At 34.7% G+C, this 21,222-nt stretch overlaps 1 protein-coding gene across 4 annotated transcripts in view; it reads left to right on the top strand.

The window, feature by feature from the left end:
* The window catches only part of YTHDC1 (YTH domain containing 1), a 32,069-nt gene that overhangs the window by 8,258 nt on the left and 2,589 nt on the right, over positions 1-21,222 (top strand). For 2 of the 4 annotated variants that reach the window (XM_023744855.1, XM_006103569.3), the window contains exons 3-16: positions 317-645; positions 765-1,179; positions 6,591-6,680; positions 7,135-7,188; positions 7,745-7,839; positions 9,042-9,150; positions 9,239-9,356; positions 13,239-13,323; positions 14,299-14,465; positions 16,962-17,044; positions 18,240-18,276; positions 18,349-18,412; positions 18,523-18,585; positions 19,948-20,082. In XM_023744855.1, the coding sequence (XP_023600623.1) occupies positions 340-645; positions 765-1,179; positions 6,591-6,680; positions 7,135-7,188; positions 7,745-7,839; positions 9,042-9,150; positions 9,239-9,356; positions 13,239-13,323; positions 14,299-14,465; positions 16,962-17,044; positions 18,240-18,276; positions 18,349-18,412; positions 18,523-18,585; positions 19,948-20,082 (1,821 nt within the window). In that variant the 5' untranslated portion in view covers positions 317-339. The remainder of the gene's footprint in view (positions 1-316; positions 646-764; positions 1,180-6,590; positions 6,681-7,134; positions 7,189-7,744; positions 7,840-9,041; positions 9,151-9,238; positions 9,357-13,238; positions 13,324-14,298; positions 14,466-16,961; positions 17,045-18,239; positions 18,277-18,348; positions 18,413-18,522; positions 18,586-19,947; positions 20,083-21,222) is intronic. The other 2 variants (XM_023744856.1, XM_006103570.3) reach the window with 2 other exon arrangements.

Genomic DNA, 21,222 nt, shown 5'->3' with positions numbered 1-21,222 from the left:
AGTGACTTTGCTTTTGTACTTATTTGAGGCATTAATACCTAAAGCAAAATCATAAACTGAGGTACCTAATTCCACATGAATAGGAGTAATGTGTTTTTCCCCCCTTCAAATATGTGAAATATCCCAAATAAATGAATTTATTCCAAGGTTTGAAAGCTATATTTTCTTTATGATTAACTTCGGAATAAAATTATTTCAAAAGAAGTTTTAAGTGAGGCTTTTTTCCTCTCTGATATTTAGTATTTGTTCATCTTTGGTGAAATAAATGGAATACTTAAACACTTCTCTGTATATCCTTTTAAATTGTGTTTTTAAGGATCAAAAAGAAAAAGTGACAGAATGGAATCTACTGACGTAAAACGACAAAAGCCCTCTGTTCATTCAAGACAATTGATTTCTAAGCCACTGAGCTCATCAGTTAGCAATAACAAAAGAATAGTTAGTACAAAGGGAAAGTCAGTTACGGATTATAAAAATGAGGAGTATCAAAGGTCTGAAAGAAACAAACGTCTAGAAGCTGATCGGAAGATTCGTTTATCAAGCAGTGCCTCCAGAGAACCTTATAAGAGTCAACCAGAAAAACCTGGTCTCCGGAAAAGGGATCCTGAAAGGAGGACCAAATCCCCTACACCAGATGGTTCTGAGGTAGTAAATATTATTTTTGATATAAAACAAAGCAATTCTTTTTGAGGCTTTAGAACTATTTATTCACTCTGACCTTGTCTGTGATATGACTGCTGATTTCCTTTTTCTTTAAACATCAGAGAATTGGGCTTGAAGTGGATAGGCGTGCAAGCAGATCCAGCCAGTCTTCTAAGGAAGAGGTGAACTCTGAAGAATATGGCTCTGATCATGAGACTGGCAGCAGTGGTTCTTCTGATGAGCAAGGCAACAACACTGAGAATGAGGAGGAAGGAGTGGAAGATGTGGAGGAGGATGAAGAGGTAGAAGAAGATGCAGAGGAAGATGAAGAGGTGGATGAAGATGGAGAGGAGGAGGAGGAGGAAGAAGAAGAAGAGGAGGAGGAGGAAGAGGAAGAAGAATATGAACAGGATGAGAGAGATCAGAAGGAAGAGGGAAATGATTATGACACTCGAAGTGAAGCTAGCGACTCTGATTCTGAATCCGTTTCCTTCACAGATGGGTCTGTCAGATCTGGTTCAGGCACAGATGGATCAGGTACTATTTGTATACAAAAGTTTGTCCCTTTTTAAAAATATATATATTTTATTGATTTTTTACAGAGAGGAAGGGAGAGGGATAGAGAGTTAGAAACATTGATGAGAGAGAAACATCAATCAGCTGCCTCCTGCACACCTCCTACTGGGGATGTGCCCGCAACCAAGGCACATGCCCTTGATCGGAATAGAACCTGAGACCCTTCAGTCTGCAGGCCGGTGCTCTATCCACTGAGCCAAACCAGTCAGGGCTTGTCCTTTTTATTTAAAAAAAAAAAAATTGACCTGATTGGTTTTATTCTTGAACATGTTTCAGTTGAACTGTAAAATATTTGAGGAGATGGAGGATGTTAAGACTATCTTGTGATTTTTTTATAGTTAATTATAAGCTTTTTGAGTATTACAAATACATTTGAATAAGTTGTACATACCTTTGTAAAGGCATTTCCCAGCTTGATTGTATTATATTATAAATGATGATCATGAGTGTGATTGTTTCTCGGAAATGTATTTTAGGTCTTAATGTTCTAAATTCTTAAATTTTCATATTACCAACAGCTTATTTAAACACTGATGTACTTGAGTGTGGTCATATGGCACCTGTGCACTAGGTATAATGTTTCCATGTTAAATGCCTTTAGATTTTCATTATGTGGCAATAGAAATGGAAACAATTCTCTTTCTTTTGGGGAGCACAAGCTTTTCATTCAATTCTGTATCTGTGTTGACTGACTGGTGCAAGGTCTCCAAAGGGCTGGGTGTAAAATTCTTGTGGAGAGATTGGGTAAGAGCCATCTTGGGTAATTCCTTTATTACTGCAAGTCCTACCACTGTATCCTTATTTGATCCATGCAGTGTAAATGTAGCAGTGTTAAGTGCTTTGGGGGAGATATTCAGAGAGTTGAGCAAAGAGAGGTCATGGTACTTAAAGAGCTTTGACCACTATATGAAGATTATACTTTCACATCTGTCTTATTTAAAGATGCTGCCAGCACTGCTACATAAACAAAATGTACTAAACATTGAAATACAATAATAATTTTATTCTTTTGATATATAGGACAGTTACATATTTATTGTTATAGAATTTTACTACTTTAGTGGTATATTGTTAGTAAATCATATTTTTGTTAGAATAGATGATAGAGCAAATGGCCAGCTACTTTCCAGTGATTGAAAACTGAAGTACTTTCAACCTTTTTTTTCCCCATTGACTCCTTCCACCCTGCACCCACCTATTCCAGTGCTTTCAACCTTTTGCTCACTAGAGTTTTAAGTTTGGGAGTTTAAATAGGTTTTTGAAAGGAGTTAGTTAAATTGAATAGATGAGTAGGTGGGTTTGATATAAAAAAGTTTTTGAATACTGATGGGATATACCTTTTATAATTTACTAGAGGCCTGGTGCACGAAATTCGTGCACTCGGGGCGGGTTGGGGGGGGTGTGGGGGGGGAAGCAGGGATCCCTCAGCCTGGCCTGTGCCCTCTCACAGTCCGGGAGCCCTTGGGGCAGTGGTTCTCAACCTTCCTAATGCCGCGACCCTTTAATACAGTTCCTCATGTTGTGGTGACCCCCAACCATAAAATTATTTTTGTTGCTACTTCATAACTGTAATTTTGCTACTGTTATGAATCATAATGTAAATATCTGATATGCAGGATGTATTTTCATTGTATCAAATTGAACATAATTAAAGCATAGTGATTAATTGTCAGGGCCAGCCTGACAGGTTGAGCTGGGCTGAGGTAGGGAGGTGGGAATTGAGAAAAGAAAGAAAGACAGGAGAGTGGGATTGGGAGGATTGCAGCTCAATCGAGGAACTGTAGCAAGTTTATTAACCACACAATGCTTTTTATACACAAGACACTGAATAGGAGGTCTGTCAAGAGGAATGTATTCTTTGTTCCTCTTAATCTCTAAGGGAGGGACAGAGCAGGACAAATTCTCGGTACAGCAAATCTCAGTAAATAGTTACAGACTTCTTGGTAAGCCATGAAAGGCTGTTCTCATTCTACCAAGGTTGCTCTCATTCTACTGATAACTGCCATCCAAACAAGTCTGGGTAAACTGTGTGGGTAAGGGTCCCAGCCTTGCTAGCCCCTTCAGGTGCAAGGACCATGTCAGCTTACACCCAGTCTAATACAATTAATCACAAAAACAATATGTAATTATATATGTGTTTTCCGATGGTCTTAGGTGACCCCTGTGAAAGGGTCGTTCGACCCCCAAAGGGGTCGCGACCCACAGGTTGAGAACCGCTATTCTAAATGATGCTGATACTGTAGCAAGGTACTTAATAATACTTTATATTTTTGTAGAGAAGGTATTTCAAATAGAATGATATCCAGTAGTTCTATAAAACCTTGATTTCAAACTTACTAGAAGATATATTTTTCTGTCTATCTATATATGAGCGATACCTGGAACTATTTACTTTCACTATTGAAAAACAATTTGCACGGTATGATTTGATTGAAACTTTTCATCCTAGGACAGTCATAATGGTAGATGCTACTATTACTCAGAGGAAAATGAAAGAAACATGCTAGGATTTTGAAAGAAATGATGTAAAAATATTTTAAGGAGGTTTTAGTTTTTTAGTTTCATGTGGATGTCTTATTCATTCATTCAGTGAATAGTTGCCTACTATATGCAAGGCACTGTATAGGAATGTGTAGTCGGTGAATGAAACAGAAATGCTTTAGAAAGATAATTTTGCATGCGCACACACATTCTCGGTCATTGAATACTAAAAGATTCAATCTGTTCACAGAGTTAGGTATTATTCAAAGCCAGCAAGCCTGGAAGTAAATTCATTTCTCTATATAGCTTGTTATTTGAAATAATCATTTTGTCCCCATGCTTGCTAGCTATAAATAGTCTTGGCTTGGCTTTGTAATTGTTCGATTATGTGCTGCTTTGCTCTCCCTTTCAGCTCTAAATTAGGAAAATCAGTGTCATTTTCAAGCTTCTTGTTACATCTATTTGGAGAAGTAGTTATTAGTAAATTACAAAGGGAAAGATGCTTAAACTAAAAGAAAAGGAACTTAGGATGTCTTGGGAGTTTTCCATATTAAACCTAGAATCCCCTTTAAAAAATAGTAATAAAATTTATTTCCGAAAAATTGAAAATTGGCTCAATAAGAATAGAGTTTAGGGTTTGTACTTCTAAGTTACAGGACATACATTTGAAACTAGTTTCTACCGCTCAGTAACTGTGGGACACTGGCCCCATTATCTTAACCACCCCTCTAAATTGAAGTTTCCTTTTCTGTTAATGAGAATAATGGCATTGTGTATTGCAGGAGCTTGTTGGGAGGATTAAGGGAGGTAATTTATTTAAAGCTTTAAAATACTCTGTCCTATATAATAAAAGAGAAACACGTAAATTGAGCATCCCTCCGCTACGCTCACCAGCCAATCAGGAGTAAGTGTGCAAATTAACCCAACAAAGATGGCGGGTTACTTTGCATACACAGGCGCCGGGCAGAGAGCAGAGCAGGAGAGCCGGCAACTTGGGGGGATATGGCTCCCTCGGTCACTCCCCCAAGCTGCCGGACGGAGAGCAGAGCAGGAGAGCCTGGCAGAGAATGGAGCGGCTTGGGAACTTGGCTCCCTAAGCGCCAGATGGAGAGCAGAGAGGGAGAGCTGGTGGCTTGGAGGACTTGGCAGAGTGGGAGGCTGTGGGATGGAGACAGAGCAGGAAGGGAAAACCAAGAGCGCGGGGAGCACCAAGAATTCTGGGAATAGTAGTTCAGGTGGCAGCCCCAGGACCTGAAGTGGAAGCCTAGAGCACGGGGCGCACCAGGAATGCTGGGAATCGTAGTTCTGGCGGCAGACGGATCTCCTAGACCAGTGGTTGGCAAACTGCGGCTCTTTGGCCCCTTGAGTGTGGCTCTTCCACAAAATACTGACTTCTGTGCATGGGCCATTAAGTTTCAGTTGCATTGTACATGCGCGCCCACACGTGGTATTTTGTGGAAGAGCCACACTCCAGGGGCCAAAGAGCCGCTTGTGGCTCGCGAGCCGCAGTTTGCCAACCACTGTCCTAGACACTAGAGCAAAGTGAGCCTGGATCAAGTTACTGTTGCTTTGGGGGATGGAGGGAAAGCAAAGGTGAGAGACATAAGTAAAATCAGAGTGTCTAGGAAAAATTAAAGGGAAGATATCGTAAAACTTCCAGGAAATCCCCACCAGTGAAGCAAAGGAAAAAAAATGCCTCTATTATTCTGTAAGCAACAAACCAAACTGGGTTGGGGGTCTCAGACAATTTGTTCATATGATTGCAAAGACAGACAGAAACTCCCAGATTGGAGAGGGTGCAGGTCGGGCTGAGGGACCCACTCCCAGTGCACGAATCTTCGTGCACTGGGCCCCAAGTAGTCATATAATAAGAGATTGTATACAAGATCACTGATGATTATATTTCTGTTTTGTTTTATAGCTTTGGGTTTAGAGTTCATTAGTCATCTAAGATAGAATGAGTTGGAATTGTGATGAAGCCTGATAGTATACTTTAAAAAAAGAGGACCTAGAATAGTGGAACCTGATACATAGAACAGAATACAGTAAATTTTATTGAAAGAAAAGTTGGGTTTGCTTTGCAGATTTTCCACCCCCTGTTGAAAAACTTTGAGACTACCTTTATATATAGGCTAAGTGGTTCACAATTATGGGCATACTAGAGGCCCAGTGCATGAAATTCATGCACGGGTAGGGTCCCTAGGCCTGGCTGGTGATCAGGGCTGATCTGTGGTGCCACCAGTAGGGCGATCGGGGGGCCCCTGCTGGAACCCATCTTGGGCAGCATGGCACTGCCTGCTCGCCGGCCCTGCCACTCAGTCACCTCACTGTCGCTGCTGCCACCGCCAGTTGCCTCCCTCTGCAGGAGGCGACTGGCGGGGTGATCCGGGGGTGGCGCCGGCCTGCTTGCCAGCTGGCCCCACCCCCCGCTGCCACCTGCTCACTGGCTGGCCCCACCCCCAGCCACCACCGCTGGTTGCTTCCCTCTGCAGGGCGACTAGTGGGATAACCGGGGGCCCCCTTTGGCACTTGCCTTGGGTGGCCTAAGGTCTGTGGGCTGGGGGAAGCTCCTGCATTGAGCGTCTGCACCCTGGTGGTCAGTGGGCATCATAGTGACTGATCATTCCACCCGTCATTCCACCTTTTGGTTGATTTGCATATTAGGCTTTTATTATATAGGATTTTTTTTTTTTAATTGGAATTGGTGGGAGAAACAACAAAGTGTCCTTAGTTTTTGAATAGTGTCTTTGAAATGAAACGCCTCATTCTGAGGTAATAGGGTTGTCAGGAGAGAGATTAGCAATGATATTTAGGCATTACAAAAAAACACAATGATACTACCTATCCCTATGTTGTAATGTTTTAAAAACTCTTGTTTGAATTCTTTTTAGATGAGAAAAAGAAAGAAAGAAAGAGAGCTCGAGGTATCTCTCCAATTGTTTTTGATAGAAGTGGAAGCTCTGCATCAGAGTCATATGCAGGTATTCTCATTTTACCCTTTTTTGCAATCATATCTGATTGATTCTAATGTAATCTGCTGTAGAAAGTGTGTGGAGGCTGTAGTTCAGTGTGAACTTGTTGGTGGCATGTTCAATGTAATAATTCTAGAGAAAACTAAGCTTTTTCTTATTATTTTAATCCTGTTCTGTTACTGCTTAAGTGGAATTTCACTTTTTTTTTTTCTTGGAAGATGATGATTCAGTGACTAGTTTTCTGAGTGGGAAACTGTTCAAATATACATATTTTTTAAAAAATCGAAACAACCCAAAAAAGGAAAACACTCGTACACATTGAGAAGTATTTTTTTGTGTGTATGTGGGTGCTCCAGAAAGAATAATTTGTCTTAAATGGGAACTTTATGTGACAAGACTGTAGAAATTTTGTCTTATCTCTATTAAAGCTCAATCTGAACAAATGTACTTTGGCTAAATACAGGTTCAGAAAAGAAGCATGAGAAATTATCATCTTCCGTTCGTGCTGTCCGAAAAGGTATCATTTAAATTTGAAATTGTTTTCATTGCATGCTGCGTAAAGCCATTATTTTGCCTTATTGGTTCTTCATTGATAGTTGGTTTTAATGTAGTAATGTTCTGATATATTAATGAAAAAAATAATGTCTTACATAGAGCTCCATGTTCATTTACTCTATGTCTTTTAGAACAATAGTAAACATATTAGGATATGTTACAGTTTTGGGGGCACAATGGATGGTATATATTTTTTAATAGCATAATAGTCTACTACTAATCTTTAAAAGAATAATCTGAGGAAAGAAATCTACAAAATTTGTAGCCATTATGATACTTAAATATGGATCTGATATATCGGAACATCACTGGATTAGGTTTACCTTTTTGCCAAATGCTGGTTCTTTTCTTAGCTTTGCTTTATTATGCCTTGTGGTTTAGCTTTATAGGTTGAATGGGTGACTATGAATTTTTAAATTTTATCTGGGTTGTGGGGGGCTAATTTCAGTTAGTTACACCCCTTTGTGTGATAATGACCTCTCATTAATCAATTTGGATTTCTTTTTTTTTTTCCCTAGATCAAACAAGTAAACTCAAATATGTCCTACAAGATGCAAGATTTTTTCTCATAAAGAGTAACAACCATGAGAATGTATCTCTTGCCAAAGCTAAGGTATTAGCGTCAGTTCTGTTGAAATTATCCTAATCTTGAAAATTTTAAATGGGAAGGTCCAATTATTAGCATAAGATACTGTCATTTTTCATAAAAGCTTTAAAGGTCCAGAGCAATGCCACTTAGGGTCTGCTTTGTACTTGGTTAGGCAGTCTAATAGTAATCTGAGTTTCCTTTTAATCTTTTAGATTTAAAATAAATCTTATGATTTTAGAAGTCAGATATTCATATTAAACAATATGTATGTATATGTATTATATTTTATACTGTAAAAGATGTGTTTCTGTTGATTTTTGTGTTTCTATAATCAATTGCTAATTTATTTGTACTAACACTTTTTTAAAGGTTTCTTTAGCCAGTTTTTGATTTATATTGATGCTTGTTTTAAATCTTGAGATCTTTAAGATTCATTTCTATATGGAGAGCTTCTTTTGTTTTTAGAAGTAAGGTCACTGGATTTAGAAGAAAAGGGAAGAGTTAGTTTAAAGGTCCACCCAAGGAGTGGAGGAGTGGATTTAGGCAGAATTAAGCATTTAGTGTGGATGAGTTTTAGTTTGAGCAGATTAAACTGAATTAGAGCTGTTGCCTGACCTTATCATTCTCTCTCTTTTAATCATTCATAACAGAATTGCTTCAAATGCTTTGAAAATTAATTATGTTCTGGCTCTATGTAAAGAACACAGGCCTCTTCAGTAAAACTATTAATACATAAAACTCTGAACTTAGGTAGAAAAACTTATAAATGCTAGAAACTTGACAGAAATTCTTCACTTACGGATTCACAATAACTTTTAATTATTTTGTCAGTCAGTTTTTCAAGACAAAAAAATGTATGTGTTGCGATTCACTTTCAAACAACATGTTCATTTTACTACAGTAAATGGCTATATTAAAAAATTTGTAGGGAATTATTTTTATTACATGGAATTCTAGTCCATAAAATTTGAATACCCCCCTCCCACATGTGTTTCTCTAATTGTTTTAATGATTTTGCAAAGCTTGGTAATTTTCTCTGTATTTTTCCTGAATTAAAAAAATATTACATTATTTTGACAACTGATAAATAAGACCTTTCTTCATTATAGCTTACATGAATTAAAGTACAATAATATTAGTAGTTTCGTTTTTTATAAATATAACTGGAAATATGAAAGATTTACATTAATTACAATCTATATGATTTTGTTACATCATTCATATAGGGTGTATGGTCCACGCTGCCAGTAAATGAGAAGAAATTAAATGCTGCATTCAGATCTTCAAGGAGTGTTATTTTAATATTTTCTGTCAGAGAGAGTGGAAAATTTCAAGGTAAAGAATAAAAATAATTTGGACATACAAAAACATCGATTATCCTGTATTAGCATTTTCATATTATGTTGTGATTTAATTCCCTTAGGATTTGCAAGACTTTCTTCAGAATCACATCATGGAGGATCTCCTATACATTGGGTGCTTCCAGCAGGAATGAATGCTAAGATGTTGGGAGGTGTCTTTAAAATTGACTGGATTTGCAGGTAAGTAATAATTAGAGTTGCCTTTGTTTTGAATGAATGGGTTACCAGTTGGGAATGTTAAACTCCATGGTTGTTTAGTTTTAATTTATTTTTCTCTCTTGTTTTTTGTTTGAGAGAGGTCTTATTTCTAGACTGATTTGGATCATAAAATTGAACAACATCACTATGCTTAGCTTGTCTTGTTTACTACCTTTATAACCTATTACAGGATGCAAAGTGCAAAGGTTTGTTTAGTCGAGTTTTATGTACTTTGTTCTCTATTAGTAATATAACAGTAAATTTATCATGAATTAGACAATTGGTTGGGATGTTATCTGGCATATATCTATGTAATGTTAATTTAACATGTTATTTATTTACTGTGGAATGGGAAAATTCACCTTGACTTTGCTGACGTTTTAGAGGTGGCTAATTTAGTTGTAAATAGATTGTGTTTTTTAAGGAATTTAGCAAACCATGCTAAGTTGGCATTGTGATCTTTTGGAAACTGGAATAATTAAGATCTAAATATGTTTATAACAAAAATATTTATTTTGAACACTGAGTTATTGCCACTATTATGTCCTTACTTAATGGTCATACATTGTTTAAAAAATGGTTAAAGAAGTAAATTTAGTTGATACAAACAAAACTTTAACACTACATGAAATGGACAGTCTCCTTTGGAGAACTGCAAAATGGAGAAGGCAGGAATCTTTTATAGAATAAAGAATAAAGAACAAGGAAGAGACAAATAGGAAATACCTGGTTGGCTATTTCCACACGATCAGCCTTGTTTGGACTAAGAAACACTGTCTAAGTGAATCTAAGTTTCAGTTTGCTGATATGGCACCTCCATGTTGGGCCTAGAAAGTTATTTAAACACATATAGAGCTAATTATTTAAGTGAACTCTATTATCTATAAAATTAATTTTAGTTAAATAAAAGTTACCTGAAAAAGACCCTGCTAATGTTTTTGTAAGTTATATGTTGCCTTAGGTGATGGATTTTGATGCGGATGGTGGAATTGGATAAGAATAAGAAGAAAAGGAAGAACATGAAAACAGAAACTGTGGGGGTGGGAGGGTATGTGGGTGGGATAGAGAGCTGCCTTTTTTATGAAGCAGATAGTAAAGAGAACAAAAGGCAAAGATAAAGAGTAAAGTGGCCAGCCTAAGGATTTAAACCTTACTATGGGACAGTGAGGAACTTTGAAGATACAAGGGCAATTATATAGTGAAAATAGTGTATTAGGTTGATTGTTAATAGAGTAGCAAAAAGCTGTATGCATAAAAATATATCATCTTTACTCTTCATTACTTTCTAGAGGCAAAAATTAGAGGCAATCTAAATTCTCCCATATAATAAATTGGTTAAGTAAATTATGATTTGTTACTTAAATGTAATATGCAGAGATAATTATCCATGATACAAAATGGAAAAGAATACAACACATGAAAAAAAAATAATGTTGGACCATAATGTCATGGTGGTAAGAGTGTAGATGATATAAATTCAGGGTTTTTAAATATAAATTCATAATTCTTAGAATTAAAGTGAAATTAAGTTATAATTATAATCAATAAAATGTAAAGAAAAAGTTTCTAGGGAAAACAAGGTTCCAGTTATTTCTTACAGAGATAGACAGTTATGTTTTGGATGGATAAAAGTGTAAAAGCCTAAGGACAAGCTTTTTAATCTATGTTTTTATTATTAGAAACATTAGTGGTGGTACTGGAAAATAGTTGGGAGATGATGCTTTCTTAAGGAGTAGGAGCAAAATACTCTCCCAGTTTTAGATTGGCTTCAACAAATTTTGTTTTGAATGTGACTTGTTCTGTTGACCTTATTTTCAGATTATTGATAAGCAAATTTGTTTCTAAATTTTAGAAAGTAGGCTTAATTTACTTGTAGATTATTATTTTCATATTCCTCATTTTCATATTCCTCTTCATTGACTTATTGGCTGTTTTACCAACTTGTTTGAAATGTATTTAGCAAAAGAAGAGGTACAAACCCAAATTATTCCACTTACTAATATTTTGTGCACTCTTGTACCACTTTTTTTTGGGGGGAGTGTTAGGTACTTCTTTGGTAATTTTTATTTTGTGTAAGAATATTGGTCTGTTTAATTATTGTATTTTTACTGAGATCAAGTTTAGTAAACTTGATTTTTCTAGAACATAATCTATTTCTTCCAGGTTCTGAAATTTATTTGCATAATATTGTCCAAGACTGACTTCTATGAGTTGTACCACTCTTGATGTGTAATGTAAGATGTATATTAGACTAAGAATCCTAATCTGTTAGTACTACCTAGTGAGCATATTCATCCCTCACCATCCACTTCCCTTATACATTCAGATCACCACACCACAGAGCAAGCTACCTTGTCACTATAACTTTATATATACTTCTCTTTCCCTGTAAATGTCAGTATTTTTCTAAGGTTTCAAAATGTATATAAAATTTGAGCATTCAATATTTATCTTTAAGAATATTCATGTAAGATTAAAATAAGTGGTTATATAGCTTGTCCAGTGGACCAGTTTACTTGTTTAATGTTTTTCTTCTCCATTTTGTTTTTGCTCCAAGCCCTTTTCATTGCTTTAAATGTCATAATCCTTCCTGCCTTACCATTCTACATAAGGTATTTTCTGACTCATTTGCCTTTTAGGCTTATACCTGTGCTACTTTTTCCAGGAAGTTTTCTGATTATTTTTCTCTCCAGAAGAGATATGACCATCACATTAAAAATAAAATAAAACTTTTGTATTCTATTTATTGTACCAGCTCTTTTATAGAATAATGGTGTGTGCTTATTTATTTATTCTTTGATAGCTATTGAAAAAAAGAGTAGGAATGAAAACAGCTCTTGACCTTATTTATCTATGTATATTCTTTGGCTGAGCAGTTTCATTTGCATTGTAGATATACTAGTTATTTAATTAAAGCATTTATTTAATTACTTATTTTATGCACGAATAAATAAAACCGTATCAAATGCTGTTAATTTTTTTTATTGCCCCTTGACAACTAACAGGCATTCATTAGATATTGTATTTGCTTTCAGCTCCGTGCTATATTGATAAAGAACTACAAAAATGAAGCATACCTTTTTTAAGTTAGTGAGACCATTTTGCCCTATGGCTCAGAGAAGAGTTAGAATTTAAAATTATATAGAATACTGCACTATAGTATAAGTGGCATAATTAATACATGCAAATTATAGATTTGTAAGTAAACATTTATATTAAGAGTCATTCTGTGGATGATGGGTAATAATCGCCATATTTAAAGGGGGAGGTTACTTGAATCTGGGAAAGCAGCCCTGAACCAAGGATAGGGCATATTTTGATTCTGTATTAACTACCTGATTAAGATTCAGCTCTTTGTTAATCACTTAATAAAAAGTACCGTTTTTTTGAGGACACAGAATCAAGAAATATACTAAACATTTTATATGTCCTTTCATTTGCAAACTACTTAAATATGAAGTAGGTGGTAATATTCTTTATAAGATGATGAAACATGGGCTCAGAGAAGTTGAGAGAGCTGTTACGCAAACACCAAATTGTCTTGGTTTCCAAGCCCATGTTCTTAAGCACTATATTCTTTTTTTTAAAATTTCTTTATTGTTTAAAGTATTAATATGTCTCCGTTTCCCCCCATTGACCTCTCCCTGGAAGAGTATTTTTTAGCTCTTTTTTGAGTACAAAGTGGAGAGTGTAGAGAGAGTGCATCTCTAAAGGGGCTCTTCCTGCTGGGGAATCAGCTCTGCCAGTCTCAGTGACTCTAATTTTTAGTACATTTAAGTCATGAGTAACATACACTGCTGAACGTAGTGTAAGGTCTTTAAAGGATTCTGCGAAAGAATATAATTACTATTACTTTGTATTTAGGCGTGAATTACCCTTCACTAAGTCAGCTCATCTCACCAATCCTTGGAATGAACATAAACCAGTAAAGATTGGACGTGATGGACAGGTTTGTTTGAATTGATTCTTTAAAAAATACATTTAATCAACCCTCTTTGAGATTGAAGGACATTCTAAGCCATTTCTGTAAGAATTTGGGAGCAGGATTAAGAGATAATGTTCTTATTTGGGTTTATGATTATTATGGTTATGAGTTGTTAATAAGACCTCCATAACGTTAGAAGCCTTATTTGGTACTTTCATAATACAATTCAAGGAAATGTTTTAGGAGAGAATTAGCCTGATTTTAAATGGCTTATCATTATGTTATTATTGATATTCTGAACTTTGTACTAGTATACATTTTAGAAATACCAGTTAACATCTTTGCTTATGTTCTCTGAATGGAAGGAAGCTTTATAAAAAGATCAGTACGTGTACTGAGATTTTCAAATCTGCTAATGAAATTAAAAGTACAGTTATTTAAAATAAACCCAAACCTTTGACCCTCATAGTTTCTGTAGGTAATTTTGAACCAGAAGTAATGTTTTCATTGCTTATAAGTGAAAATGTTGATAATTGGAAAATAAAACTTAACTTTTAAAAGCCCATTGGTTAGTATGCCTTCATAGTTAATCTAATATATTTAAGGGCACTTAGTACTTTATAATTATCAAAGTTGTTAGCACACACTAACATACATGTTTTTCCTCCACTGTATTGAGTTGGATGGTTGGGTTTGTCCTAATATTTCTGTATTAATACAAAGAAATAATTTGCAGAAGGCTATTGTCTCAAAGTTTTACACAACTGCATTTGTATATTTAACTTGGTATGTTACACTTTTTCGTTTTACCTTTATTAAATACATGAAACACTGTTGAAAGATTTAAACCTCTCAAGTTTATTGGAATCCCATGTGATCACCAACTTTGGGAAGGAAACCTCCAAAACAGTCTGTTTTTGTTCTTGTACATCATGAAAATACAAATTTATTGAAGTTTCTTTTATTTGCATCTTGTAACTTACTACTTTCCTATTCTAGGAAATTGAACTTGAATGTGGAACCCAGCTTTGTCTTCTATTTCCCCCCGATGAAAGTATTGACTTGTATCAGGTCATTCATAAAATGCGTCACAAGAGAAGAATGCATTCTCAGCCCCGATCAAGAGGACGTCCATCCCGTCGAGAACCAGTCCGGGATGTGGGAAGGTTAGAAACGTTCTTTGGACTGATAGTAGGCACATGTGTCAGAATAACATGATGGAGGAATGTGATTCGTCAAGTTTGTCCTGCGATAAAGAAGAAAGAGAAAATCCTCAAATCAAGCTGCATGGACTAGTTTGTGGCTTCATTGAGGATTTCACATGGTCACCTTGGTCTCAGTCATTTTTCAAGAGGAAAATGGGGATCTTTCCTTATACAGAAAAAATTATTTGCTAAAGAGTAATGACCAGTTTAGATTAGTTACCATTCTGATAATACAATGTATAAAATTGAAATGAGGTAGGCCTTTGTTGCTCAGAACAGGCTAGAAAGGAGGAAGTCTTTATTTGCAAAAAATGTTAATATTTTGTAAAAAGCCTTTTCTTGCAGGTGTGTCTCTGGATAAGCCTTATGAGATATGGGACTTTTATAAAGGATCACTAATATTTTTTCAGAAGATGACGCCTCATTTTAGAGGATAAAATATTTTAAGTTATTTTGATATTCAAGAGGAGCATTATTGGGACTGTCTCAAATTTTATCACCGTGATGTGTTATCCCCATTGCCAAATATTCTCTAACATGTACCCAGTGAATTCATACATCTTGCTGAGCTTCTGAAAACAATAGGTCCTTTCCAAAGGGGATCAAGTGGCCCTGGGAGACCCGGCAACAAACCAAAAAGAAGGGCTGTTGCTGTGTCTGTTTACAACTTTTCCAGATGCTGGCAGTACCTGTGGACTTAAAGTGTTTTTTAGAGGATCGCCATGGTTATTGATCACTACTTTATGAACTAAACATCATTTTCCAGGAAAAGGGGGTTTAACTTGTTACAGAATTGGAGAAGTCTTTGCAAAGGACTGATTTAAGCCCTTCCACCCAACACCTTCCCCTGTATAGATTTGCATACAGCTAATCTAAAATATTCTGCTAAAGACTGTTGGATGTATGGTTGATGAGATGAAATCTTTGGTTAAGTTTCCTTTTGATGGAAACATCCTGTGGTAGGTACAGATAATCCAACAAGAGTCCCCATTTCTTTGAGCTTAAAAAGGACACTGTCAAGTAGGTAGGAGGAAACCTGGCAGAGCCCCCTTATTTTTGGCCTAAAAGGACTGAACACCAAGATGTCTTTTGAAGTTTTAAACTAAGAGGTTTCCAGTGCAATACAGTACATACAACTGAAGTTTTTACCTCAGTTTTGCAATGGACTGCAAACTATACTTATTACACCACTACACCTTCTCTCAAGCCTGCCAGGGCCTCCATATATGTATGTGGCTTACAACTTAAAGTCAGTAGTTGGACTACTATATGAACTGTTACTATCATGTTTTATACCGGTCGTAAATGCACTTCCCAAACTACAAGAAAGCGGTATGTTTATTTTTTAAACCAGCTTTTAATTTTCTTAGTCTTATTTATTGTAGATGCAACTGTATTATTCTGTTGGGGGTGGGGCTTGGGGTTATTGCAATTACAGTTTACATGAACTTATGTTGCAAAAGTTAATGAAAGCAGTTGATATTCACAGAAATAGCTGGAAAACTAGTGATGCCCGGTTATTTGACAGAGTTTTTGATAGAGTTTATTAGACATTAAGGGTAAAAAGATATTTATTACCTAAAAAACTTGAATTTTTAAAAATTTTGTGTAGCTCTTTTGTAAATGCTAAGTAAAACAAAGTATTACATTAACCATTTAGATTTATGAAAGACTTAGTAAAGAGCAACACTGCAGAGTAAAATTTCCCCTTCTAAAGCATGCACTTTGAACTTCTTTTATGAACTCTGTTAAAACTCTGCCCCATTACTTGCCAGTTCTATTTTAAGACATTGTCTCTGGAAGAAATTCCTTTAATTTAAAAATGTTATTAAATACAGACTTTTTTTTAAATAGAATTAAGATTATCAAAGATTTCCTGTAAAGTCACTTTTTATAAATATCAAATTTTCTGTACGATTATGTAAAAAGTATAATTTTGTGCAAAGCAGAAGAAAAATATTTAAGAAATTCTTAATTTTGTTGAGATTTATCCTAAAGTGACGTTAGTAAGTTTAAATATATAGATTTTACCAATTGTGTAATGATGATAAAGTTTTTGGGTTTTTTTCCCCTTTTTCACCTGAATGGAGACTTTATTTGGGAAAGTATATTGATTGTTAAACTGGATATTTATTTTAGTTCGAGATTCATTCACTTTTGTTTAGAGTACTAAGATGTGATTTATGTATTTTGAGCAGGGTACTCTTTCCAACTGTCTCATCATAGCGTGAGGATTGCAGAGAATATCTGCTTCCAGCAATACATTTAAAGATTGATTTATAGTAATATGAGGAATTAAAATTTAGACATTTTAAGATGATTTGTTTATCACAAATTTGGGTGTTATTTTAAAGTAAATAATGGGCAATCCTCTGTACTTCTGTCAGAAACTCTTACTTTGCTATTTCTTCTCCCAGCAGTTTTTGGTTTAATTTCTAATATGTCTAATTTGTGTAGGCGTCGACCAGAAGATTATGATATTCATAACAGCAGAAAGAAACCAAGGATTGACTATGCCCCTGAGTTTCACCAGAGACCAGGTTAATATTTTATAATCCTGCAGATATTTGACTTAAATTTCTAAACACCACCACCACAAAAACTTCTGATGTAATGTGTAGTTTTAAAAGTGAGAAAACTAGGACATGACTACTTAAACTTTAGGAAATTAATAATAGTCCTTACCTAGTAAAACATCCTCTCCTTTATTAAGGTTGAATAAGTTATTCTAGTGTGACTCATGATCATAAATCTGTTAATTACCTGAAATTGCTCATTTATAATTATTGCACAAGATTAGGTGTAGTTAGGGAAAACAATCTTAGACTCCTTATGCTTTTTAGTCCCTTTGATATTTAGTATTTCATATGACATAGCTTTGATTAGAAACTGAAATTATGCTTCATTTTTTTAAGTAAAAATATTTAACTTTATGTAATTAGAGAGGAATGGGAAATATTTTATTTATAATCTGAAAGCCAGCTTTTAAGTTAGTCTTTTCCTTAACGGAATTTAAACAAGTAAAAACTGTATTTATGAGACGATATTATCTTAAACAGTGTTACATTTATAAAGATTAACAGTTTGGGAATTGCTATTAGTGAGCATTATTAGTGGCTTGATAAACCTTATTCTCCAAAATGGGATATTACAGAGAGTGAAATTAATTTTTCTCCATTAACATGGCCACGCAAAACGTTTGTGTTTTAATTTGCTGAGTCCATAGGAAAAGAAGGTGGGAAAGAATATTATCACCATGGTTCTTTCATTTAAAATGTATACATCTTTATTTTTGCAATTTTGTTATTCTTCCCTTTAAGTTTACATTTTTTAAAAGTATCCTATGGTTGATCTAGCAAGACGCTGTATACTCAGGTAGAAGGTAAACATTTGTTTTAAAGAAATTCTATTACAGTGTTCTCAAGATACTTTCTCTGCCCTTTCTTATGGTGCAGAATGAAGAAATTTTCTATCTAGTGAAATTCGGGTGTGGATTTAGAAGATCCATATAAAAACATTTCTAGCAGTTTATAATTCTATGATATCAGTAAATTATTACTTCCTAGATTATCATGCAATCTAAGAAGAAAATCCAAAAAATGGAATAATATAATTATAGTATCAGTAGCATCACTGTATTCATGGGAAGAATTGAGATGAGTGGTAAGGAAGGTTTAATTATGATGCCATAATAACTATAAATTTGATTTACTAAAATGCTTGATGTTTGAACAGGGTATTTAAAGGACCCACGATACCAGGAAGTAGACAGGTAAGTTGGGTTCACTCTTGCTTAGTTTTGAATTACATTCTTGGAACTAGTTTATGAATTACCTGAATTTAGTTTCACAAATCTTATTCCCAACAGACGATTTTCAGGAGTTCGCCGAGATGTATTTTTAAATGGGGTAAGCATTTCACTTCATGTATTAAATGTACATAAAATCAGGATCTGATTTATTTTGTAGTTCTGGGTTTGATTTCTATTTGTTATTGACATTATCATCTTTTATTTTAGTCCTACAATGATTATGTGAGGGAATTTCATAACATGGGACCACCACCTCCTTGGCAAGGAATGGTTTGTATTCTATTTTTGCAAGTTATTTAAATTTATTTGCAGTTTCATATATTTTGAGTGCTTACGTGGAATATGATTGTTAACAGTTACCAATTAAGAGACTTAAATATATATCTTTGGTAGTAAATAATTGCATGCTGTTTTTAAAACTAAAGACTAACAAATGATTTGTGTTAATAGCAGACTTAATTGATAAGGATTATGGTTTGTTATTGTAGTGGCTAATGGTGTAAACTCTCCCTGGGTTCATATATCTTAACTTCTAAATCCTGACCTTGGGCAAGTTTTATTTCTTTTTTAGTTTTTCTTGAGTGTAAAACTAAGACATTCCTTCATTCTTTGGCTCATCAAACTAATATTTATTACCCCCTCTCTGTAAGGCATTGTGCTTACTCTGGGTATACATTGGTGAATGAAATGGACATTATAACTATCCTTGTATGGCTTAAAATTTAATGGAGTACTGTTAGTCTCATAGGATTGTGGAGAAGCTAAACTTACAGAATACATGTTCAGTAAACTTTTCATACAAAATAAGATTAATTAAACCCTGTTTCTAATTATTTTCCTTTAAGAAAGCTGAATATTATTCTTAGAGTATATTTTAAGGTATTGAGGATAGCTGAAGCATTACTTCCCAAGGTATAAAAAATTTGAAAGTTTAAGTATTTTTTATTTCTTACCTTTTAAAAGAAAAAAAAATTAACACGGTACTACATACAGATGAATTATGAGGTTTTTTCTTTTAGATTCTATGAAAATTTAAAAAAATAAAAATATTTAATAACATCTTGGCACTAACAAGGAAAGTGACCTTTGATTTGCCCTTAATTTATTAAAAGTTCATTACCTCCTGAAGGTTGGTTTTTTTTTTGTTTGTTTGTTTTTAAGACTAGATTTTTACATTGTGGTTACGATGACTGATTCTAGAGCCAGAATGCCTCATGTTGTGCCCCAGCTTCACCCCCTAGCAGTGTGATCTAAATCAAGTTACCTAATTAGTTGGTACCTCAGTGTCCTCTTTTGTAAAATAGGAATAATAGTACCTATCTCATAGGGTTGCTATGAGAATTAAATGAGACGTGTAAAATGTTTAGGATAGTGCCAACTCATAGTATGTAAGGGATCACTATTTTTATTAGTATTTAAAGGATATTGTATAAAAGTATAAACATTAAATCTTAAAAGATGTGTAACTAGAGTTTAGAGTTTATTACGGACATAATTTCAACAAGCATATAAAGGGTATTTTGAAGAACCTTTATGCCATCAAAGTAGAAGATCACATTATTTGTTTGGGATGGGTGGTTGTTTTATAAGGATATTTGGTACATGCTTATGGAAGTGGGCTTTTTTTTTTAGGCTCCTTATCCTGGAATGGAACAACCTCCACATCATCCTTACTATCAGCATCATGCTCCACCTCCTCAAGCTCATCCCCCTTACTCAGGACATCATCCAGTACCACATGAAGCAAGATACAGAGATAAACGAGTAGTAAGTGCATGAGAAAGCAAAAGTGAAGGAACTACTTAGAATTCTGTAAATAATTTAAATATGGAAGCTACGATATTGAGTGGTGTTTCATATTCTTACTGCAGACGGTTTTAGAGTAATTCACAACTTGTTTTTAAAGTGGCCAAGCCCTTTGGATAATTTAAATAGACTATTTTTTCTGATCAAACACAAATTCCTTAAGTTAAGGCAACTCCTACATACAACTCTTAGGTAATTTCCTAGGGGTATATAGTATACCAGGATATTTTCTTTCTATACCACTGTCTTTAATTATAGATGTGTAATTAATATTATTGCAAATAAGACATTTTTTAAAAATATATTATTGGTTTCAAAGAGGAAGGGAGAGGAAGAGAGAAACATCAATGATGAGAGAGAATCATTGATTGGTTGCCTCCTGCATGCCCCCTACTGGGGATGGAGCCCGCAAACTGGGCATGTACCCTTGACCAGAATAGAACCTGGGACCCTTCAGTCCTCAGGCCAATGTTTTATCCACTAAGCCAAACCAGCTAGGGCGCAAATAGACATTTCTAAGCTTTTTGTATATTCTGACTAAATTAATTTTCATGGGACAGATGGTGTATATTTATTTAGTTAATAGATAAATCTCCAATCTCATTTAGTCATTTGTTCCTATCAAATTTTGTTAAAATTAGTACCAAGTGAATTGTTTCATTTCTATCTTTGATTCTTAGACTGATGCTAGCAAGTAACAAACATATTAATAGATGCAACAGAAGAGTAAATTGTACTTTAGTAGTTACTGGTTCTAATAATTTCATATGATTGATATGAAAGCTTTTTTTATCACTTCAAAAGAGGATAAATGAAAAACAATCTCTAGTTTGAGTTTATTGGGTTTTTAGTATACTAATCCTAATCAGACTGATTTTGTTCATTGAATGGTATTCAATTTTTTCCCTAATAGTACTTTTATTTTTAAAAGTGAAGTTGTTTCCTGGTACTTGTTAACACAATTTCTCTGTAAGTTTGGTAGCCTTACAAGGGTATTTTGTTAAAATAGGATATACAGTTTGAAATTTCACCCACCAATACCTACCTCCCGAAATAAATATCCTTTTTCTTCCCACTTGGGTGAAGAGTATGTATATTTGA

This window comes from Myotis lucifugus, unplaced genomic scaffold (genome assembly GCF_000147115.1).
Source record: "Myotis lucifugus unplaced genomic scaffold, Myoluc2.0 scaffold_492, whole genome shotgun sequence".
NCBI lineage: Eukaryota > Metazoa > Chordata > Mammalia > Chiroptera > Vespertilionidae > Myotis > Myotis lucifugus.
The sequence above is the reverse complement of the archived record's forward strand: the minus strand, read 5'-3'. Positions and strand labels throughout refer to the sequence as shown.